Raw genomic sequence first — 24,975 nt, forward strand, 5'->3', positions numbered from 1 at the left:
CATTGATCTATGTTTCTGTTTTTGTGCCAGTACCATATTGTCTTGATTACTGTAGCTTTGTAGTGTAGTCTGAAGACAGGGAGTCTGATTCCTCCAGCTCTGTTTTTTTCCCTCAAGATCGTTTTGACTATTCGGGGTCTTTTGTGTCTTCATACAAATTTGAAGATTTTTTTTGTTCTGGTTCCGTAAAAAGTGCCATTGGTAGTTTGATAGGGATTGCACTGAATCTGTAGATTGCTTTGGGTAGTATAGTCATTTTCACAATATTGATTCTTCTGATCCAGGAACGTGGTATATTTCTTCATCTGCTGGTATCATCTTTAATTTCTTTCATCAGTGTCTTACAGTTTTCTGCATACAGGTCTTTTGTCTCCTTAGGTAGGTTTATTTCTAGGTATTTTATTCTTTTTGTTGCAGTGGTAAATGGGAGTGTTTCCTTAATTTCTCTTTCAGATTTTTCATCATTAGTGTATAGGAATGCAAGAGATTTTTGTGCATTAATTTTGTATCCTGCAACTTTACCAGTTTCATTGATTAGCTCTAGTAGTTTTCTGGTGGCATTATTAGGATTCTCTATGTATAGTATCTGTCATCTGCAAACAGTGACAGTTTTACTTCTTTTCCAATTTGTATTCCTTTTGTTTCTTTTTCTTCTCTGGTTGCCATGGCTAGGACTTCCAAAACTATGTTGAATAATAATGGTGAGAGTGGACATCCTTGCCTCGTTCCTGATCTTAGAGGAAATGCTTTCAGTTTTTCACCACTGAGATGATGTTTGCTGTGGGTTTGTTGTACATGGCCTTTATTATGTTGAGGTAGGTTCCCTCTGTGCCCACTTTCTGGAGAGTTTTTATCATAAATGGGTGTTGAATTTTGTCAAAAGCTTTTTCTGCATCTATTGAGATGATCATATGGTTTTTCTTCTTCAGTTTGTTAATATGGTGTGTCACATTGATTTGCGTATATTGAAGAATTCTTGCATCCCTGGGATAAATCCCACTTGATCGTGGTGTATGATCCTTTTAATGTGCTGTTGGATTCTGTTTGCTAGTATTTTGTTGAGGATTTTTGCATCTATATTCATCAGTGATATGGTCTGTAATTTTCTTTTGTTGTAATATCTTTGTCTCGTTTTGGTATCAGGGTGATGGTGGCCTCATAGAATGAGTTTGGGAATGTTCCTTCCTCTGCAGTTTTTTGGAAGAATTTGAGAAGGATGGGTGTTACCTCTTCTGTAAATGTTTGATATAATTCACCTGTGAAGCTATGTGGTCCTGGACTTTTGTTTGTTGGAAGATTTTAATTTTTTAATTGATTTTGTTTTTGTCTGTGTTGGGTCTTTTTGGCTCTGCACGGCTTTCTCTAGTTGTGGCGAGTGGGGGCTACTCTTGGTTACGGTGCGCAGGCTTCTCATTGCGGTGGCTTCTCTCGTTGCGGAGCACGGACTCTAAGCACGTGGGCTTCAGTTGTTGTGGCATGCGGGCTCAGTAGTTGTGGTGCACGGGCTTAGTTGCTCCATGGCATGTGGGATCTTCCCGGACCAGGGCTTGAACCTGAGTCCCCTGCATTGGTAGGCGGATTCTTAACCACTGCGCCACCAGGGAAACCCTGTTGGAAGATTTTTAATCACAGTTTCAATTTCATTACTTGAGATTGGTCTGTTCATATTTTGTGTTTCTTCCTGGTTCAGTCTTGGAAGGTTATACCTTTCTAAGAATTTGTCCATTTTATGGCATGCAGTTGCTTGTAGTAGTCTCTTAGGATGCTTTGTATTTCTGCGGTGTCTGTTGTAACTTCTTTTTCATTTCTAATTTTATTGATTTGAGTCCTCTCCCTCTTTTTCTTGATGAGTCTGACTAATGGTTTATCAGTTTTGTCTTCTCAGAGAACCAGCTTTTAGTTTTATTGGTCTTTGCTATTGTTTTCTTTGTTTCTATTTCATTTATTTCTGTTCTGATCTTTATGATGTCTTTCCTTCTGCTAACTTTGTGTTTTGTTTGTTCTTCTTTCTCTCGTTCCTTTAGGTGTAAGGTTAGATTGTTTCCTTGAGATATTTCTTGTTTCTTTAGGTAGGCTTGTATAGCTATAAACTTCCCTGTTAGAATTGCTTTTGCTGCATCCAATAGGTTTTGGATTGTCGTGTTTTCATTGTCATTTGTCTCTAGTTATTGTTTGATTTCGTCTTTGATTTCTTCAGTGATCTCTTGGTTATTTTGTAACGTATTGTTTAGCCTCCATGTGTTTGTGTTTTTTACATTTTTTTCCCTGTAATTCATTTCTAATCTCATAGCGCTGTGGTCGGAAAAGATGCCTGATATGATTTCAGTTTTCTTAAATTTACTGAGGCTTGATTTGTGACCCAAGATGTGATCTATTCTGGAGAATGTTTCGTGCGCACTTGAGAAGAAAGTGTAATCTGCTGGTTTTGGTTGGAATGTCCTATAAATATCAGTTAGGTCTATCTGGTCTATTGTGTCATTAAAGCTTCTGTTTATTTATTTTTATTTTGGATGATCTGTCCATTGGTGTAAATGAGATGTTAAAAGCCCCCCACTATTATTGTGTTACTGTCGATTTCCTCTCTTGCAGCTGTTAGCAGTTGCCTTATGTATTGAGGTGCTCCTATGTTGGGTGCATATATGTTTATAATTGTCATATCTTCTTCTTGGATTGATCCCTTGATCATTATGTAGTGTCCTTCCTTGTCTCTGGTAACATTCTTTATTTTAAAGTCTATTTTATCTGATATGAGTATAGCTACTCCAGCTTTCTTTAGATTTCCATTTGCATGGAATATCTTTTTCCATCCCTTCACTTTCGGTCTGTATATGTCCCTAGGTCTGAAGTGGATGTCTTGTAGACAGCATATATATGGGTCTTGTTTTTGTATCCGTTCAGTGAGCCTGTGTCTTTTGGTTGGAGCATTTAATCCATTCAGGTTTAAGGTAATTATCGATATGTATGTTCCTATGACCATTTTCTTAATTGTTATGTGTTTGTTTTTGTAGGTCCTTTTCTTCTCTTGTGTTTCCCACTTAGAGAAGTTCCTTTAGCATTTGTTGTAGAGCTGGTTTGGTGGTGCTGAATCCTCTTAGCTTTTGCTTGTCTGTAAAGCTTTTGATTTCTCCATTGAATGAATGAGGTCCTTGCCAAGTAGAGTAATCTTGGTTGTAGGTTCTTCCCTTTCATCACTTTAAATATATCATGCCACTCCCTTCTGGCTTGTAGAGTTTCTGCTGAGAAATCAGCTGTTAACCTTATGGGAGTTCCCTTGTATGTTATTTGTTGTTTTTCCCTTGCTGCTTTCAATAATTTTTCTTTGCCTTTAATTTTTGCCAGTTTGATTACTGTGTGTCTCAGCGTGTTTCTCCTTGGGTTTATCCTGTATGGGACTCGCTGCACTTCCTGGACTTGGGTGGCTGTGTCCTTTCCCATGTTAGGGAAGTTTTTGACTATAATCTCTTCAAATATTTTCTCTGGTTCTTTCTCTATCTCTTCTCCTTCTGGGACCCCTATAATGCGAATGTTGCGTTTAATGTTGTCCCAGAGGTCTCTTAGGCTGTCTTCATTTCTTTTCCTTGTTTTTTCTTTAGTCTGTTCCGCAGCAGTGAATTCCACCATTCTGTCTTTCAGGTCACTTATCCTTTCTTCTGCCTCAGTTATTCTGCTATTGATTCCTTTTAGTGTAGTTTTCATTTCAGTTTTGTATTGTTCATCTTTGTTTGTTCTTTAATTCTTCTAGGTCTTTGTTAAACATTTCTTGCATCTTCTAAAATTTTTGCCTCCATTCTTTTTCTGAGGTCCTGGATTATCTTCACTGTCATTATTCTGAGTTCTTTTTCTGGAAGGTTGCCTATCTGCACTTCATTTAGTTGTTTTTCTGGGGTTTTATCTTGTTTCTTCATCTGGTACATAGCCCTCTGTCTTTTCACCTTGTCTATCTTTCTGTGAATGTGGTTTTTGTTCCACAGGCTGCAGGATTGTACTTCTTCTTTCTTCTGCTGTCTGCCCTCTGGTGGATGAGGCTATCTAAGAGGCTTGATGGGAGGACTGGTGGTGGGTAGAGCTGACTGTTGCTCTTGTGGGCAGAGCTCAGTAAAACTTTAATCCACTTGACTGTTGATGGGTAGGGCTGGGTTCCCTCCCTGTTGGTTGTATGGCCTGACAACCCAGTACTGGAGCCTCCTTGGGCTCTTCGGTGGGGCTGATGACAGACTCTGGGAGGGCTCCCGCCAAGGAGTACTTCCCAGAACTTCTGCTGCCAGTGTCCTTGTTCCCACAATGAGCCACAGCCACCCCCCACCTCTGCAGGAGACCCTCCAACACTAGCAGGTAGGTCTGGTTCAGTCTCCCCGGGGGTCACTGCTGCTTCCCCTGGGTCCCGATGCACACACTACTTTGTGTGTGCCCTCCAAGAGTGGAGTCTCCCCAGTGGGAGTCTCGCCAGTGGGAGTTTCCCCAGTCCTGTTGAAGTCCTGCAATCAATTCCTACTAGGCGTCAAAGTCTGATTCTCTAGGAATTCCTCCTCCTGTTGCCAGACCCCCAGGTTGGGAAGCCTGATGTGGGGCTCAGAACCTTCACTCCGGTGGGTGGACTTCTGTGGTATAAGTGTTCGCCAGTCTGTGAGTCACCCACGCACCAGTTATGGGATTTGATTTTACTGTGATTGCGCCCCTCCTACTGTCTCACTGTGGCTTCTCCTTTGTCTTTGGATGTGGGTTATCTTTTTTGGTGAGTTCCAGTGTCTTCCTGTCAATGATTGTCCAGCAGGTAGTTGTGATTCTGGTGTTCTTGCAAGAGGGAATGAGAGCTCGCTCGTCCTTCTACTCCGCCATCTTGTTTGCTCCCCTTGCTCATGTGATTTTTATTCCTCATTTTGTTAATGTGGCATCACATTGGTTTTTGGATAAGTTTGATTTGTTGAACCATCTTTGTATCCCTGGAATAAATCCCACTTGATTTGCGAGTATTTTGCTGAGGATTTTTGTATCTGTGTTTGTCAGGGATATCGGCCTCTAGCTTTGTTTTTTTCCATTTGGTGTCCTTGTCTGTTTTGGTATCAGGGTAATGCTGGCCTTGTAAAATAAGTTTGGAAGTGTTCCCTATTCTTCTGTTTTTTGGAAGACTTTGAGGAGGATTGGTATTCTTTGAATTTTTGGTAGGATTCACCAGTGAAGCCGTCTGGTCCTGGATTTTTGTTTGTTGTGAAGTTTGTGATTACTAATTCAGTCTCCATACCAGTACAGGTGTACCTCATTTTACTGTGCTTTGCTTTATTGCACTTTGCAGATGTTGCATTTTTTTTTAACAAATTGAAGGTTTATGACTACCCTGTGTCTTATTGGCACCATTGTTCCAACTGCATTATTTTCAAATTAAGGAATGTACATTGATTTTTTTTTTTTTTTTTTTTTTTGCGGTATGCGGGCCTCTCACTGCTGTGGCCTCTCCCGTTGCAGAGCACAGGCTCCGGACGCACAGGCTCAGCAGACATGGCTCACGGGCCTAGCCGCTCCGTGGCATGTGGGATCTTCCTGGACCGGGGCACGAACCCGTGTCCCCTGCATCGGCAGGCGGACTCTCAACCACTGCGCCACCAGGGAGGCCCTACATTGTTTTTTTTTAGACATAATGTTATTGCACACTTAATAGACAACAGTGTAGTGTAAACATAACTTTTATTTATTTATCTTAAAAATATTTATTTATTTGGCTGCGCTGGGTCTTAGTTGTGGCACGTGGGATCTTTGTTTCCGTGTGTGGGATCTTTTAGTTGCGGCTTGTGGGACCTTTTTTAGCTGCAGTATGCGGGCTCTTAGTTGCAGCATGTGGGATCTAGTTCCCTGACCAGGGATCGAACATGGGCCCCCTGCATTGGGAGCTCGGGGTCTTAACCACTGGACTACGAGGGAAGTCCCAACATAACTTTTACATGTATTGGGAAACCAAAAAATTTGTGTGACTCATTTTATTCCAGTATTCACTTTATTGCCGTGGCCTGGAACTGAGCTTGCAATATCTCCGAGATATGTCTGTGATTGGTTTGTTCAGATTTTCTGTTTTTTCATAATTTGGTCTTAGACAGTTTTGTGTTTCTAGGAATTTATCTATTTCTTCTAGGTTGCCCAATTTGTTGGCATATAATTGTTCATAATAGTTTCTTATTATCCTTTGTATTTGTGTTACCAGTTGGAACATCTTTTCAGTTTTGGTTTCTGTATTTTTTGTTTTTGCAGTTGGTTAGTTCCCCAACCAGGGATTGAACCTGGGCCACGTTGTTAAGATTTATTTCGTGGTCTGACATACGATCTGTCCTGGAGAATGTTCCATGAGCACTTGAAGAATGTGTATTTTGTTGCTTTTGGATGGAATGTTCTGTATATATTTGTTCCATCTTGTCTAATATGTCATTTAGGGCCTGTGTTTCCCTACTGTTGTTTTGGTCTGGATGACCTATCTATTGATGTAAATGGGGTTTTAAAGGCTCCTGTAATTACATTGCTGTCTGTTTCTTCCTTTAGGTCTCTTAATATTTGTCTTATATATTTAGGTGCTCCTGGAGTTAAAATTCATGAAGAGTGTTAAGTTACCTTTTCTGTCCTAAGTTTCCTGATAAACTTTAAGAAGAAAATAAATAAAATTTACTTTATTTGTTTGGGTTAGTACCCAAAATAGATATATTCTTGGCTTAAACATTATTTGAATTGGTAGTGATATCACTCATAAAGACCTATATTGTCTTTTATCTTTTTGTTGTTGTTGTTGAGGTATAGTTGTTTTACAGTGTTGTGTTAGTTTCTACTGTACAGCGAAGTGGAGATCCCTGTGCTATACAGCAGGTTCTTATTAGTTATGTATTTTATACATATTAGTGTATATATTGTCACTCCCAATCTCCCAATTCATCCCCCACCCCCACTTTGCCCCCTTGGCATCCATACGTTTGTTCACTACGTCTGTGTCTCTATTTATGCCTTGCAAACCAGTTCATCTGTACCGTTTTTCTAGATTCCACATATATGCGTTAATATACGATATTTGTTTTTCTCTTTCTGACTTCACTCTGTATGGCAGTCTCTAGGTCCATCCACGTCTCTACAAATGACCCAATTTCGTTCCTTTTTATGGCTAATATTCCATTGTATGTATGTACCACATCTTCTTTATCCCACATCTTTTTTATCCATTCTTCTGTCGATGGGTATTTAGGTTGCTTCCATGACCTGGGTAAATAGTAAACAGTGCTGCGGTGAACATTGGGGTGCATGTGTCTTTTTGAATTACTGTTTTCTCTGGGTATATGCCCAGTGGTGGGATTGCTGGGTCATACGGTAATTCTATTTTTAGTTTTTTAAGGAACGTCTGTACTGTTCTCCATAGTGGCTGTATCAATTTACATTCCCACCAACAGTGCAAGAGGGTTCCCTTTTCTCCACACCCTCTCCAGCATTTGTTGTCTTTTATCATTTTTGAACGAAGTATTGAGATAAAACCTTCCCCATAAAATTTTAGTGCATCTTGAAGTAATTGGCAGAAGAGAAACATGTTTTCAGAATTATAAAATATCAGTGCCCAAACTTTTAGAATCCCTAATGAACGTTCCCGTTTCAGTTGCTTCTTTTTCCTGTCTTATTTTGAATCACCAAAGAAGCATATGGATTTAATACTTTTAATGCTGTGATTCTGCCAAGAATAGTATTTAAAGAGAGATCAATTTTAATATTAGAGACCTTTAAAGATTGTTTTAAAAATAAGAATTACTACAAAAATAAGTTTCATACAGTATCTTTAGTTGGAAAAGAATGCAGTTTAGTCTAATCTCCCCAATCACATTGTAAGCTTTATGGTGGTAGATAACCTCTGCTGCTTTTACTGTCTTTTAACTCATTTAATTTTCACAACATTCTCATTTTAAAGATGAGAAAACTTGGGCAGGAAGTTAAGAAAGCCAAGTTCAGGTGTCTAATAAGTGCTCAAGCTGAGATTTGAACCTAGGCAGTTGGCATGTGCTGGGTGTCTAACAAGAACTTGGTGTAGGACCTGTATTTTTTTAATAGGGAATTTGATTGCTGTGGTGCCAGATAACCTAAAGCAGGTGTGTGTTTTAAAATGAAATATAACTCCTGAGTTGGCAGCGTGATCAGAGATTGGATTTTACATGGGGAAGTTTTTGGGGAGTTGGAAGAGCCATGAGGTCCTGTTCCTACCACTTGAGAACTTTTTGTTTCTTTGGTGTTCAAGAAAAAGTTTATTCTCACAACATAGACAAAAATAAACTCAAAATAGCTTTAAGACTTAAACATAAGATGTGACACCACAAAACTCCTAGAAGAGAACCTAGGCAAAACATCCGCTGAAGTGGCAGTGTTTTCCTAGGGCAGTCTCCCAAGGCAATAGAAATAAAAGCAAAAATAGACAAATGGGACCTAATCACACAGAAGCTTTTGCGTAGCAAAGGAAGTCATAAACAAGATGAAAAGACAGCCTACAGAATGAGAGAAAATACTTACAAACTATGTGACTTAGAAGGGCTTAATTTCCAAAATAATTAAACAGCTGATGCAACTCAATAACGAAAAACTAAAAAACCCAATCAAAAAATGGGCAGAAGACCCAAATAGACAGTTCTCCAAAGAAGACATATAGACGGCCAATAGGCACATGAAAAGATGCTCAACATCACTAATTATTAGAAAAATGCAAATCAAAACCATAATGAGGTACCACCTAACACCAGTCATAATGGCCATCATTAAAAAGTATACAAATAACAAATGCTGGAGAGGATGTAGAGAAAAGGGAATCCTTCTGCACTGTTGGTGGGAATGTAAGTTGGTGCAGCTACTATGGAAAACAGTATGGAGGTTTCTTGAACTAAAAATAGAGTTAACATATCCAGCAATCCCACTTCTGGGCATATATCTGGGCAAAACTCCAATTCAAAAAGATATATGCACCCCTATGTTCATAGCAGCACTATTCACAATAGCTGAGACATGGAAACAACTTACATGTCCATCAACAGATGAATGGATAAGGATGTGGTATTATATATACACGTGGAATATTAGCCATAAAAAAGTGAAATAATGCCATTTGCAGCAACGTGGATGTACCTCAAGATTATCATACTTAAGTGAAGTAAGTCAGAGGAAGACAAATACCATATGGTATCACTTATATGTGGAATCTAAAATATGATACAAATGATGAACCTATTAACAAAACAGAAACAGACTCACGGACATAGAAAACAAATTTATGGTTACCAAAGGGGAAAGAGGGTGGGGAAGGTTGGGATTTGCAGACACACACTAGTATACATAGAATAGATAACCAACAAGGACCTACTGTATAGCACAAGGAACTATATTCAATATCCTGTAATAAACTAATGGAAAAGAATATGAAAAAGAAAAAAATTTATTCTACTATTGTGGAACTTGAAGTTTAACTAGGGAGCTTCGTAAATATAGTACAAGGTAGAAAATGATTAATGTCATTGGACAGAGAGACTAGAGGCAGTGTTAGAATAAGGTAACCTCAGAGAGCATCTCATCCCGGCTTCTCAAAGTGTGTCCAAGAGCCGGTAGCTTCAGCTTCACCTGGGTAGAATCTCAAGCCCTTCTGAATCAGTGTGCATTTTAACCAGATTACCCAGTGATTTGGATTCCATTAAAACTTGAGAAGCACAGATCTAACTCCCATCATTTTACAGGTGAGGGAACAGGCCCTGAAGGATGAGATAACTTGGCTGGTTTAGTGGGATTACAGAACTTGAGTCCAGTGCCCCAGGTTCTTGGTAGGGCTACTATGTCTGCACTGTGCCATCCTAGTTAGGAAGTACTTTGGGATTTCAGAGAAGGTTGTCTCTTAAATAGGGCTTCTTTCAAAGCTTAGAAAGGTAAAGGCATATGCAGATTCTTTCATTATTTTTTTTTTCATGTGCCTAGAACCTTGTTGATTGTCACTTGCTTTAGCTATATGCTCAGAATACATTCCTTAGAGGAATCATGTTGATCATAACTTACCTTTCTTGATTATGTACATTCTCTCCCCAAAAGATCTGTATCATTTCTGGATACTATATAATACTCCTGTGTTAAGAACATGTTTTTTGTTCAAATCCAGGACTCCATGGTTAAAATTATATTTTAAGCCCTTAGTCATTTCTGGTTATCCATTATTATTTTTAGGAATAAATTGAGACTTAGAGAAAAAGTTTGTTTAATTACTATTTGAAGAATAAAAAGCCTCTGAAACAATTGAAAGGAATAATCTTTCTTTTAAGAGTGTTGCTTGCCTCTTCCTTACAAAAATAGAAACGGGGAAAATGTAAACAGCATGCATTGCTAGAAGTGTACTGTTCCCTACTTTTGTCTTCACCTCTGTTTTACACTGAGCATAATTAGTAAACTTGCAAATATTTCTAATCTCAGTTACAAAAGTGATTTTCTGAAGTATTTTTATGAGGCATCAGTGGCACATTTTTTGAAAAGCATTCAACACAAATCATTTCACACCTGACACACAGATTTGATTTTTGCTTTTTAAAAAGAAACTGAGGTAAAGTACACATAAAAATTTCTGCCTTTAAATTTTTAATTAAAAATAATTTGGGGTCACATCATGTGGCTTGCAGGAAGTTCAGTTCCCCGACCAGGGATTGAACCTGGGCCACGGCAGTGAAAGCACCGAATCCCAACCACTAGACCAGCAGGGAACTCCCGAATTTGCCGTCTGTAATTTTTGAGTGTACAGGTCAGTCGTGTTAAGAATATTCACATTGTTATGCAGCAGATCTCCAGAACTTTTTCATCTTGTAAATCTGAAACTCTACACCCACTGAACCGCAACTCCCCACTTTTCTCTCCCCCGAGTCTCTGGCAACTATCCTTTCTACTTCAGTTTCTGTGAGTTTGACTACTTTAGATACCTCATTAAGTGGGATCATATAGTATTTGTCTTTTTGCAAGTGGCTTATTATATATTTCATTATTAGTTTAAAGTCCTCAAAGCTCATGCTGTAGCATGTGTCAGTTTCCTCCCTCTTCAGGCTGAGTAATTTTACATTGTGTGTATGTACCACATTTTGTTCATTCATCTATTGATGGATGCTTAGGTTGCTTCCACCTTTTGATTATTCTGAATAATGCTGCTGTGAACATAGGTGTATAGTGCTTTTTCACTTTAAGCAGCTTTGCTAAATTATCTGTGAGTTTGTTAGTGAGGAAAACATTACACTAGTTAGAAGACTTCAGCTGACCATTGCTTTCTCCTTGCCTGCTAACTGTATAACCTTATGTAAGATATGTGACCACTGTGAGTCTATGGACCTCCTTATGTAAGAGATGAAACACATTCACAAAATTGTAATAGTTCTGAAATGTAACACAAATGTAAGGAGACCAATGACTATTTATTTAATCCATTTGCTTTCAGGACTTTGAGTTTGTTGTTTTGGTGAGCTGTACCTGAAAAGATCTCCACCATAACATTAAATATTGGTATCATTAATTCCTCAACTGTATAATGTACAAACTTTTTATCTTGAAAACATAAATAGCAACTTTAATGTTGAAAAGGAAGAATGAGTTAAAAACCAAGAAAATATACATTTTGAGTAACAATTTGATGATGGCCCTTGGCTTATCTCTGAAGAATGTTCCCTGAAGGAGTTGGTGGCTAGTGTTAACCTCGATTGTTTATTAGTGGAATTGAGAGAAGTTGCCAGTCCTTTCAGATACTACCCATTAGGTTTCCCCAGTTTTAGATACAGCCGTAATGGTTTGATGTGTGGCAACAAACAGCATTATATCTTCTTAAAAGTTTTGTTTTTTTTAAGTAAGAGGAACTCAGGAATGTTTGTCTTCTAGGCTCATCAACAGAGCAGACGAGCAGATCGTTTAGTAGCTGCAGGGAAATACGAAGAGGCTATTTCTTGTCACAAAAAGGCTGCAGGTGAGTATTCTTTTTAAGAAATACTGAGTCTAAAACTTCAGGGCAGTTTCTTTTTTCCAGTATCTCTCAACACGTTATTTAGAATGAAAGTCACAAGAGTAATGATGTGTTGTTGCCCTGCATGTACCAGGTTGATACTACTGACCCACTGGAACACAGCTTGAATTATTTTTCAAGTGAGTGTGTTAGATTTTCCAGCTCCTCCTAACCCAGTCTTTCTAAATCAAGAAGATTGCATATGCCGTATTCATAAATGATTCCTGGACACAGCTTCCTGAGCCTGAGGATCCCCAAAGACAGAAGTGATTCCAAGAAGTGTCTGTCAATTCATCTTAGTTGTTATAGAGAAGGAGTCTGGATTTCAAATATTTAGCTTTTTTGGGTTTTGAAAGTAATATCCAATTTAATTGCAGCCATTAATTTTCACTGAGTTTCTGTTTTCTAAGATACTGATAATACAAAATCCATTGAAACTCTTTCCTGTGGCCTTTCTTTAGCTTCCCTTCTGAATGTTTCGTCTATACATTCATGCCTATAGTACCATGCTGCTCATGACCTTCTTTTAGGTATGAAGTTTAGAATTACTGGATTCTTACCAAACACCTAATTTTATCCGAGTCATACAAGCTAGCATATGTTGAACTCAGAAATAGATCTTCAGGGTCTGTTTGTACAGACTGGTTTCTGTTAGCTGAGTAGCCTAAAAGCTTCGGGGCGGGGGTGCTTCATCCTACGGTGGAGTGGCTGCCTGTCTTAGAGCGAGCCCCATATTCTTTCCGCTGGAGGAAGGCGCTTTCCTCCCCTCTAGGCCAGTACCATGATCCAAGTCCTGCTTTTTCCTGGCAGAGGCTGCCCCTCCTGATAAGTACTTCTATGTCAGTGATTTTTGCCTACAAGTCAGTAATTTTCAGAGAAAATTTCACGTCTTATTTTTGAAGAGTTAGTTTTGCTACTGAAGTGTACCCCTTCAGCTGTAGGGCTGAATGCATTGTATACATCCCATAAATCTTTGTGGATTTTTATGGTGAATTTTATGGGAGCTTTAGACAACATTAAACTTGGCAGCTAGTGCTCTTTAAATCTTTCATAAGCCATATTTTGTTATGAATCAAATTGTTAAATTTATAGTCACTATAAAAAAAAGTGTACTATACTATTTTTTAAAAAAAACATGAATGCTGCAGTGAAATGCTACATTTAGTTAAATAATCCAGAGTGGTCATGGCTACACATAAATAACAGACTGATCAGCATTAGGTTGTGTGTTGATTGGTAGGATATTCTGCCCCCGCCCCTCGCCAAGAAGGAAGGATTTATTACTTGCAGCAAGTAAGGAGAACATTTGCTTTCCCAAAGCAGTGTCTCTGGATTGGTAGGATATTCTGAATACATAAAAGAGAGAGAAGTTTCTTTCATTCCTAGCCTGCATCCCTGTCTTTATTTGAAGACTTAAAATTAATGTTGGGCTTTTAAATTCTTCTCTCCCTTTCTCTGTATCTAAAGAAAAGATAAAGGCAGTCTGTTGGATCCCATTAGCTCTAATTATGGAGATACAACTTTAAGTGTGATTAGTTAATCCCACCCAGCGGATTTGATTTGGAGTTTAGACTTGGTTAAAAATAGCCTTGTGTTGTGTTTCAGAGTAGAGTTGTGAATGTAGTGCTAGTTTGAAAATTAATGTGGTTAGAATGAGCTCAGTGTTTTCTAAATTGACTTACATCTAGGGCTCGAACAGAGGTGTTTTGGGAGGTATGGATGTAAATGTATCCTGAGAGGAAGGAATTTAGTATTTGGAAGTCATTTTAGAGACAAAACAGGGAAAGGTCATCATCTGAGAAAGACTGGTGGGATGAAAGCCTGAAATGAGAGAATTTAAGGGCAAAAGAAGGGGCCTCTGTTCAAGATCAGAGGAGATTCTGAGACAGTTTACCCGAGACTACACAGCTAAGGACTCATATCCTCTACACTTTGTAGTGTTCTGATAGTGTTTTGTAAATATATAGAAATAAAGAGGTTACTTGATAAACTGAGATACCCAACCCAGAAGGAGAAAGCTGTCTACATCTGGCAGGAGGTGGGGAGGAGGAGGTGTATGCATTTTTACCGCTCTATATTGAAAAAAAGTTAAGAAGCCATAAACTACCAAGAATTCAGCATTATTGCTTTAAACCCTATTGCTTTAAATCCTTGATTAGCAGCTGTAACTGGTTTTCTATAACTCTCCCTTATCAGTCTTTTTTTTAAAAATAAATTTATTTTATTTTTGGCTGCGTTGGGTCTTTGTTGCTGCACACGGGCTTTCTCTAGTTGCAGCGAATGGGGGCTACTCTTTGTTGCAGTGCGTGGGCTTCTCATTGCGGTGGCTTTTCTTGTTGCGGAGCATGGGCTCTAGGCACGTGGGCTTCAGTAGTTGTGGCGCTCGGGCTCAGTAGCTGTGGCGCACGGGCTTAGCTGCTCTGTGGCATGTGGGATCCTCCTGGACCAGGACTTGAACCTGTGTCCCCTGCATTGGCAGGCAGATTCTTAACCACTGCGCCACCAGGGAAGTCCTCCCTTACCAGTCTTAATGCAATCCAGTTTCTAAGTGGATTTCGAAAAAGAGCAAAAGCTTAAATGGGAAGTTAATCATAGGCATTAACAATGCTTAGAACTCAAAATGAACTTTTCAGAAGATGAGCAGACCTCAGGGTACATTGTTTATATGTATTTGATAGTAAATGTTATTATTTTAAGAAGTGATAGATTCTTCAGATTTTCTTAATTCCTTTTCTTCATCATTTACTTAGTATTTACTTCAAATATTAGCCTTGTATCATAATTGAAGAAAGCAGTTTAACCACATTGCTAAATATTTCTGAGATAAGTATTCTCTGCCTACATTTCTGTCTTGGGCATTTGTTCCTTTTGTGGCTCTGGGGTAAACTCATTACCATGCAGTCAGATTAAAAATTTTTTTTTTCTTTTAAAATAACTTTTAAGACCCAGATTTTAAGATTGGGAAATAATTTAAATGACAGTGTGACTCTTTTTGAATTCTCTGAGCTTTGGGAACTCAGTGTCCTTGGGTATCTTCTTCTGTCGTGTTATAGTTTCAAGGTTCTACAAAGGGAGGCACTGCATTTGGGTTAAGCTTGGTTTTGTGAAACTGTTCTATGTGTTAAGAAACTGGATTTAAAGCAAACTGTATTTCAGACAGGGAGGCAAATGTACACAGAATAATGGGAGGGATGTCTAGGGAAATCCACACAATCACAGTAAGAGATAGAATGTCTCAGCAGACTTACACATGAACAAAAGGAAAAGAAGTCATCTGTATGCAGTTATACAGACTTAATAAGACAAAAAGTTGAGGGGAAAATGTAGGTATGGCTGGAGCACAGGCCATATAACCAACTCTGTTTTCTGATGTGGAGGCAGCATCCAATTAGTCTGTCTTGAAGACTGTGATAGAACCTGGCAGACAACAGTTCTAAGTGATGAACTCAGGAAATCATTAAAATATTTGGATTAAGATTAGACAGAAAGCAGTGCCTATAGTATTGGAGAAAAGGCAAGAAGGAAGTTAATGTATGAGAGATGCCAAAAAGTTTATAGTGAGCAAGAGATAAAAAAATGGGGATTAATTGGACACGACCTATTATTAATAATACTTGTTATTTATACCCTGTCTTGTTCCAGCAAGATATAAAAGGGCTTACAGAGGAATACAACAAAATATAAAATCCATAGAAAGATAAAATGGGGGAGGACTGGTAGTTCACAAAATGCATCATGAGTTCTTGAAGGGGAACATGGCCTTCAGCGTTCTAGCAGTCAGCTTAGAGAGGAAAGTTATGGATTTTTACAGTGACATTTTCATAAATGTCCTAATACTGCCTGCAGCTACTTATTATAAATATGTCAGTGAGTTCTTTGGGCTTTTAACTACCAGATTCACAGTAGGCTGATAGTATAGCTCAGACACAATTCAATAAAAGTAGTTCTATAGGAGACCAAAATGATAGTTTAGGTATTCATGTGGGTAAAAAGTCATTGATAGTCAATATCTTGATATTTTTGTGAGCATAATTTGAGTAATAGGAATTTGATAGGTTCTTGTTTAATTTTAAGCCTACCTAATTCTGTTTTTCTGATTATGCCATCTTTACTTCCTTAACTGTGAAATCTACATTGATTTAAAAGAACCAGCCCCTCCAAGGTGAAGTATGGAATATGTACATTTGATTACCACTGATATTTTTTATGGAGAAGTTAAGAACCCTTTTTTTTTTTTTAAATCCTTTTCGGGAATAGGGTAACTATGTAGCAGAATTGCTTCTAAGACCAGTTCTCTTTGTCATATGAGGAGTATTAAAACTCTTTGTTTGACCTTTTGATAACAAAATGACGACACATAATGTGTCTCTTTTTTTTTTTTTAACCAGCGTATCTTTCTGAAGCTATGAAGCTGACACAGTCTGAGCAGGTAAGACACTTCAATATTTTCAACAAGCGTTAGAAGGATTTTCTGTGGAGACTTGAATTGTGTATAAAATAAAGCATTGTGCTCCTCCCAAAACACTGCAGTCAGAAATACATAAAATGGGGAAGAGATGAGTACTTCAGAAAGGAAATTAAAACTAAATGTACTGTTGGGATTAACATATACATATTTTACATATATAAAATAGATAATCAACAAAAACCTACTGTATAGCACAGGGAACTCTACTCAGTACTCTGTAATAATCTAAATGGGAAAAGAATCTGAAAAAGGATAGATTCATGTATAACTGAATCACTTTGCTATCCACCTGAGACTAACACAACTTTGTCAATCAACTATACTCCAGTATAAAATAAAAAATAAAACGAAGTGAACTGCTGTTGATGGCATGCAGAAACTGCTGCCCTTTTTTCTAGGGGTTTCTCACAGACCTTAGATTGCCAGGCGTGTCCTTTAGAGAGCTGTTAGTGCCTTTCCTGATCATTAGCTCATTTGACCATGAGCTCACAGTAAGTAAGCAGGCCTGGCCCAGGGGAAACCAGTTGGCCTTACCTTTGCTTGTCAAAGATAATTTAAATCCAGACCTGTCTTTTCCTAAATTCCTAAGCAGTTCTGGTACTTTTAAATTTGTTTCACCAATGGCTTTAAATTGTCTTCTGTGTCTGGGGAGGGCCTGCCTAGGTTTTTAAAATACCTTTACACAAAGCTACATCTTTATCCAAAGGTGATTTCCTGATTATAAAAGTGGCAGGTCCACAGGAGTTACTTGGTAAATGTTTGTTTAATTGAATTAAGGAGATCTGAGGGGATATCAGTGGCAGGGAAAACATACCAGTTCCTCAGACTGAACGAAGAGAACTTAAAAGTTGTGTTCCATTCTGTGCACTTCCCTTTGACTGTCCAGAACTGCTTGTGTTAGCCATGTAATGTAGACCTGCGTCGAGACTTTAGCTAGTTGTAGAATTAAAGTCTAAATAGGAAAGTTTTCTGATTTTAAGCTGAGTACAAATAGCATTGCAGATGGGAAAGGCACATTCAAAAACGGTCTGATTCACCATGTCGATTGGAACTGGAATAGGACTTCTTCTGACTTCTTGAATGGTATTTTGTTTATGAATGAAAATGTTAACTTACCTAGAAAGATTTAGTTACTTTGAAAAGTGTTTGAGGTTCTGTTGAATTGCAAACAGTATAAATAAAAAATTTTAACTGCTATTGGGTTATTCAGAAAAGAAGATACTGAAATAGTATTTACCAGACATTACTGAAGCGACTTAAAATGTTAAATTGTACCTTTCCTTCTGTGTAATAGGCTCATTTATCACTGGAACTGCAAAGGGATAGTCACATGAAACAGCTTCTCCTCATCCAGGAGAGATGGAAGAGGGCAAAGCGGGAGGAAAGATTGAAAGCCCAGCAGAGCACAGACAAGGATGCCGCTGCCCAGCTACAGGCATCTCACAGACCCTCTGCTGAGGACGCAGACAGCCAGAGCCCCCTACTCTCTCAGAATTATAGCCCTTCCACAGAGAAACACTTGCCTGAAATTCAGGGGGTCTTTGACAGGGATCCAGACACACTACTATTTTTACTTCAGCAGAAGAGCGAGCCAACAGAGCTGTGCATTGGAAGCAAAGCCCCAAAAGATGATAAAACAATTATAGAGGAGCAGGCAACCAAAATTGCAGATTTGAAGAGGCATGTGGAATTCCTCGTGGCTGAGAATGAAAGATTAAGGAGAGAAAACAAACAGCTAAAGGCTGAAAAGGCCAGACTTCTAAAAGGCCCGATAGAAAAGGAGCTTGACGTCGATGCTGATTTTGTAGAAAAGTCAGAGTTATGGAGCTTGCCACCACATGCAGAAACTGCTACAGCCTCTTCAACCTGGCAGAGGTTTGCGTCAAATACTGGGAAAGCCAAGGATATTCCAATACCCAATCTTCCTCCCTTGGATTTTCCATCTCCAGAACTTCCCCTCATGGAACTCTCTGAAGATATTCTGAAAGGACTTATGAATAATTAAAATGGAAGGCCATAGAAGAGGTGAAAAAGAGGAAATAATACGGTAATACAGTTAATCCAGCAAAAAAAAAAAAAAAAAAAAGGGAAAACCACATGCAAGGGTGTCCCGGAGATGCTGAACCCAGCATCCTGCGGAGAAGAGGCATTGACAAGACTCGGAAACAGTCACTGTGAAGTATATCGCGCATCGGATTTACTGACTCGAGCTAATGATTCCAGACTTGGCAGATACTAAACTCTTGGAGGTTCACTTTCTCCTGATACAAACCAAATGGCTACCTGGAATAATTTTTTTCAAGCAACAATTATTTTTCTTCAGGGTTAAAATGTATAAAAGTATGTTATGTGTAATTAATCTATAATGCCATAAATGATAATGCAAAACCTAAATAATAATGGTTGCCTGAGGGGTACCTTGTATTTGAAACATGCTTTCTATTCATGCATTGACTGTATGCATCTTGTTATGCACATTTCCTTTGTTTAATAAGGTGTGTAAGACACACCTTTCTAGAAGAAACTGTGTGCCACACTTTGCACTACTCGTAACATTAATGATAACCTCAAGACTATCAGGAGAAATACTTAAATTTCCATTTTATGAAGAAAGGAACCAAATTATTAGTTATGCTTTTTTTAAAAATTACCAGTTTACATAATTAATCAGGGTGCATTTTAAGTTCTAACTTTTTTTGTTTATTGTATAATGCATCATTTGAAAATACCAAGGAAATATCCTTTTGTTTTTAATGATGCATGAGTGGAAGTAATGCTGGTTGGCAGTATTGATTGTAAGAAATCAATAAAGTAATTGTATTTTATACCTTCGTTGAATGTGGTTGGTAGATAAAGAGCAAGTTTTGTATGGCTTCTGTGTTGGAAGTTTTGAATATGAATTTGAAGACATTCTGTCAGACGATTACTTTGGTATGTCAAAGGTTTTTTTCAGCGTTTTGTAGTCAGTTACCCCTGCAACCAAGGTGGAAGAGAACATGGGAGCTCGTGAGGTTTAAATGTGTTCCCAGCCTTCTTGGGCTGGCACACACGGAAAGGCTCGGGCTGGCCGGCGGCGGCCATTCTGGGGCACGTGCCCGCTTTTCAGAGCAGAGGCTGCAAAGCACTACATGAACGCTCTCCTCTATGCAGAGTCCAGTGATGTTCCAGGAGGGGAAGGGGAAGACGAAGACCTAAGTGAAACTTTTGGGTATAAGCCACTCGGTGTGTTTAAAGCGTAGACTTAGTTTATTGTGGGGGAGGCAAAAATATGGGCGAGCAGCATACCGCCTGTCCTGAGGGAATCGGGGACAATTGGGTTGAGGGGGTAGGGTTGGGCTCACACGTCTAGTGATGAAACTAGCAGAAGTACGATGAGATGGATGACCATGCAGAAGTCACTTTTTTCCTGTGTCTCATCTTGGTGCAGATGAAACCCAAATTAAACTAGTTTCTTAAAATATCATAAGAGTTCTAATCTCTGTTAATTGTCCATCTCAGTGTTGTAGTACCCTAGACTCTGAGAATACTTTGCTTGCCTAACCTTCCTTATGAAACTTGAGATTTGAAAGATTGTGCCAATAATAAACTATTATTAGCATAGCCATTTCACTTTTAAAAATGAGCTTTGTTATGTTTTGACATGAACACTTTGTAAGGCACCCTCCCGTTCTTCCTCTGCTGTCTCCCCTCCCCCTTCCCTCTCGTTAGTTTTAGCAGTTTGACATGTATTTTGCAGGACCCTCTTCTATGCATTTCCACTAGCTAAATTCATGTTAAATGGACTAATTTTACTTTTCAGTTGTCTTTGAAGCTTTTATTCACACTCTTTAGTCCTCTTGTTTGATCTTGTTTTTAGGTTTGGGATTTGAGTCTGTCAATAGAATGTATGTGTCTTTTGACCAGATGACTTGGTACCTTTGCAGCAGCCTAGCAGTGTCTCCATGGAGTAGGTTCTTAAAACAAAAACACTTGTTTAATTGTTCCACAGGAGGGCACATGCCTCATCTCCTAGCTGAGGTTTGTTTTTAAGATGTTCTTCTCTCTTCTCTGTCTAGCTTAAGGCCCTGAAAGGGGTTTAAAGGAAAGCTTGCTTCCGCTAAAGCAAAGTGAATGATGCATGTACTGGAAGGGGAGTAGACTCTTGTCCTTCCTTACTCCGTGATGGCCTCTTGCTTTTGAACCCAGATAAACTATTTGGGCATTAGAAAGCATAGTCCTGAGTTCTTTTAGCTTTTCACAGAATGTTGACAAAAACAAACATTTCTTTCAGAAAATTAGTATGTAGTAACAGTTTTAGCTATACTGCCATGGTAACCACATGTAAATCCATACTTTGGAAACCATGCTTAACGGGGGGGAATAAGAAGATATTTTCAAAATAGTTCTTCAAGCCATTGTCTATCCCTAGTGTTTTAACACAGAGTTATTGAAACAATGCAAATATTTTGTCTCTAGGTAAGTCAATTCAAAATGTTAGATACATTATCTTTCAGCTTTTAACACTTTCTAAGCACTTTTTTGTTTTTTTAATTGAAGTGTAGTTGATTTACAGTATTAGTTTCATTTGTACAATATAGTGATTGACATTTTTATAGATTATACTCCATTTAAAGTTATTATAAAACAATGGCTGTATTCCCTGTGCTGTACAATCTATCATTGTAGCTTATATTATTCATAGTAGTTTGTACCTCTTAATCCCCTGTCCCTATCTTGCCCCTCCCCACTTCCCTCTCCCCAGTGGTAACCAGTAGTTTGTTCTCTGTATCTGTGAGTCTGTTTCAGTTTTGTTATATTCATTTGTTTTATCTTTTTAAGCGGTAACATAATAATAATATCTGATGTATTTCACCAAGCATAGTACCCTACTGGTCCATCCATATTAGTGCAAATGGCAGAAAATTTACTTTTTTATGGCTGAGTAATATTCCATTTAATAGCCATTCTGATAGGCATGAGGTGACATTTGGTTTTGATTTGCATTTCTCTGAATAGCAGTGTTGAACATCTTTTCATGTGTTGGCCATATGTCGTCTTTATTTTTATTTTTTTTAATTTATTTTTTGTCTGCGTTGGGTCTTCGTTGTGCGCAGGCTTCTCATTGCAGTGGCTTCTCTTATTCTGGAGCACAGGCTCTAGGTGCATGGGCTTCAGTAGTTGCAGCACTCGGGCTCAGGCTCAGTAGTTGTGGTGCACGGGCTTAGTTGCTCCACGGCATGTGGGATCTTCCCAGACCAGGGATCGAACCCGTGTCCCCTGCATTGGCAGGTGGATTCTTAACCACTGCGCCACCAGGGAAGTTCATCTGTCTTCTTTAGAAAAATGTCCATTCAGGTCTTCAGTCCCTTTTTTAAAAAAAAAATATTTATATATTTCAGATATTAATAATCCTAATTGGTCATAACATTTGCAAGTATTTTCTCCCATTCAGTAGGTTGTCTTTTTGTTGTGTCAGTGGTGTCCTTTGCTGTGCAAAAGCTTTTAAATTCAATTAGGTCTCATTTGTTTCCTTTGCCTAAGGAGACATCCAAAAAAAAAAAAAAAAAAACGTTGCTATGATTTATGTCGAAGAGTGTTTTCTGCCTGTTTTCTTTTAGAAATTTTATGATTTCTGGTCTTACATTTAGGTCTTTTGAGTTTTTTTACATGGTGTGAGAAAATGTTCTAATTTCATTCTTTTGCATGTAGCTGTCCAGTTTTCCCAGCACCACTTAATGAAGAGACTGTCTTTTCTCCACTGTATATTCTTGCTCCTTTGTTGTAGATTAATTGGCCATATGTGTATGGGTTGATTTCTGAGCTATTTTGTTGCATTGATCTCTGTCTGTTTTTGTGCCAGTACCATATGTGTATGGGTTGATTTCTGAGCTAGTTTGTTGCATTGATCTCTGCGTCTGTTTTTGTGCCAGTACCATACTGTTTGAATTACTGTAGTTTTTTGTAGTGTAGTCCAGAAGTCAGGGTGCATGATACCTCCAGCTTTTTTTTTTTTTTCTCAAGATTGCTTTGGCTGGTAACTTTTTGTTTTGATATGTTTTGGATGCTATAATTCTTAGGACCTTTAATTTAAACCTATATTTTATTAAAAAAAAAAAAAGAAATTGAGGCCCAGAAGGTTAGGAGTTACATGAAGTTTTATGCCAGATTGGGAGCAGAGCCAAGAGAAGAGAGGTCTGACTAGCAGTCCTGTGCTGTTTCTATTGGGCCACACTGGCCCAGTTGAGTTGTCTAGTTTTCCTACTGTGGCCAAGGGGCCTAGTCATTCAGATTTCTCTTCAGGTGCATACTATACCACTGCACCCCAGCTACTCTGCTTCCCAAGGAGAAGTTGGAGACCACCTGATGAAAGTTGAGCTTGTCCTTACAAGCACTTGCAGAAAACCCTAATGTCCATTTTCTGTGTTATCCCTTTTCATCTGTGAGGAGTTGTGATTAAAGTTTTGTTGTTTTAAAAGAATACTAAAAAAAAAAAAAAAAAAAAAAGTGTAAGGCAGTCCGCTATAGGGTGTGTTTATAACCTATTTGAAGAGTCTAGTAATAATAGCTGTTATTTATCGAATCATTCTAGACAGTGATCTTTATCATATTTTGTCATAATCCCAGTGTAGCCTAATTGGAGACCTCTGCCAGAGCAAGTGGCATGACTGTTTTAAGAATTTGTCTATTTTGTTCCAGTTGGAAGCCAGTCCTTCTAAGAGTCACCGCAGACCAACAGTGCCATCTAGTGGACGGTGAGAAACTTTCTGGTTCTTGTTCACTTGAAGGAGTTTGTGGTGGGCTGCAGAGTTTAAAAATCCTTAGTTGGTCTCTAGTAAATATTCTCAGTAAATACTCTCATAGTCAAGAGTGGTTTTATAGCTATGTATAGGCAAAAATATTTAAATCAGTGTCATCTGAAATACAGGCACCAGATAATAAATATCCATCTTTCCTTCTGCCACTAAAACTATAAAATAAGTAGCGTAGCCTTCATGAAAGTAGTGATGTGGTCAGAGGATGGGGAAATGGCTTCCTAGGTAAAGAACAAAGGCATGGAGTCAGAAATGGGAAGAACTGAGTAAGCTTGGTCAGAATCAGATCATGGCAAGACACACATGAGGAAATTTGGGGGAGGTGCATATGGATTGTCCTTCCCCCCATTTCCTGAAAGTGAGGGGGCCAGGGTCAGGTCCTGGTCTTGAGAAATGGAAAATATTTGGCTCAGTATCCAAAAAAGTCTTGGTAAGGCTGGGGCCAGTTTTTGTGGTCCTTCGTTTGTTTCTCTATGGTAGACATTAAATTGGGAAAAAAATGGGAGTGTTTTCTGGGCATGTCAAAAGGAAAAGAGGTGAAGGAGTCAAGATACAAATATTTTGAAGGTTAATAGAGTCCAGGATACAAATATCTTGAAGGTTAATAGAGTCCAGGAAGACAAAGGATACAATAAGTTTAGGTGATTAGTGAGTAGGGTAGGATTGAGGGACTAATGCCTGCCTCATTGGGGGTTCCCAGAGGTAAAAGATAGCTTCTAGAAAGAAGAAAGGGAGGTTGTGGTCTGAGAAAGGGGATTCTTGATTTGAGGAACCAGATGACTTTCAGGCCTATCTTCCCTGGAAGTTAATTCTCTAAAGAAGTCTCAGTACTGAGAGTATAATGAAGTCCCAGGGCCTCTGTTGCCACCAGTAGGTTGTTTTATTAGCTTTAGATCAGATTATTTCCCTGTTCTTATGAGGAAATGGCTGTCCAGGGAGGGGCCCAGGTATTTGAAACAGATGCTAACCACTACCACAAAATTCCTTAGTTTCAAGAGTAAAAACTAAAAGTTCTGTAGAGGCAGCAGTAAGGTCACAAACCAATTTTCATTTATTTAAATACCCAACACTTTTGAGTATTGTGGTAAATTCTAGAAGGACCTTTGCTTTCTTTGGTCTTTAAGGTTGAATATAGTACTCGAGGAATTTGTTTAAATTTTTAAACATAACTCATTTACTGCAAAACTGGCAAGAGAATGAATGGGATCACAATTCAAGACAGCGATTTGGACTTTGGCTCAATGGCTCAACTTTTCCGCCCAGCTGAAAAACAGCATTCATTGCCATTCCATGGTATGCGATAATAAATCTGTTTGTGGGATTATAAAGCTATTAGAAATACTTAGTTTAAATGTTAGAATGACATTTTTTTCCAACTAACATAATACCAGTTTTTATATAACACGTGATCTATGCTCCATAAAGTGGAAAAAACGCATAAAGATTTGTGGGAGGTAAACCAATAGAGTGGTCACCCGCTTTTACCCTCAGTTCTTTATACTGTTGGTACTCACCTATCTTGATAAATCAGGAAAAAATAGATGAAGCAATTTTTTAAATTCCTGAGGTTTTAAAAATCAGTTTCAGGGTGACTCAGTGGTCATCCCTAACTTTTAATAAACCCTTCTCCCCAGTGTTTAGTTGACAGTAGTGGAACTGCTAATGGTTGGAAAGATGTGAATGGAATGCTGAGACCAAAATGTGGACTCTCCCTAACT

General features: G+C 38.5%; 1 protein-coding gene across 3 annotated transcripts in view; it reads left to right on the top strand.

The window, feature by feature from the left end:
- The window catches only part of NRBF2 (nuclear receptor binding factor 2), a 49,655-nt gene that overhangs the window by 13,246 nt on the left and 11,434 nt on the right, over positions 1–24,975 (top strand). Inside the window, exons 2-5 of one of the 3 annotated variants that reach the window (XR_004346114.1) lie at positions 11,878–11,962; positions 16,387–16,427; positions 17,761–18,806; positions 23,142–23,197. Coding sequence is in view for 2 of the 3 variants with exons in the window: in XM_032607638.1 (XP_032463529.1) it covers positions 11,878–11,962; positions 16,387–16,427; positions 17,761–18,471 (837 nt within the window). In the remaining variant the exon portion in view is untranslated. Of the gene's footprint in view, positions 1–11,877; positions 11,963–16,386; positions 16,428–17,760; positions 19,339–23,141; positions 23,198–24,975 lie in introns of those variants that run through there. The other 2 variants (XM_032607638.1, XM_032607639.1) reach the window with 2 other exon arrangements.

The sequence above is a fragment of the Phocoena sinus genome, chromosome 16 (genome assembly GCF_008692025.1).
Source record: "Phocoena sinus isolate mPhoSin1 chromosome 16, mPhoSin1.pri, whole genome shotgun sequence".
Lineage (NCBI taxonomy): Eukaryota > Metazoa > Chordata > Mammalia > Artiodactyla > Phocoenidae > Phocoena > Phocoena sinus.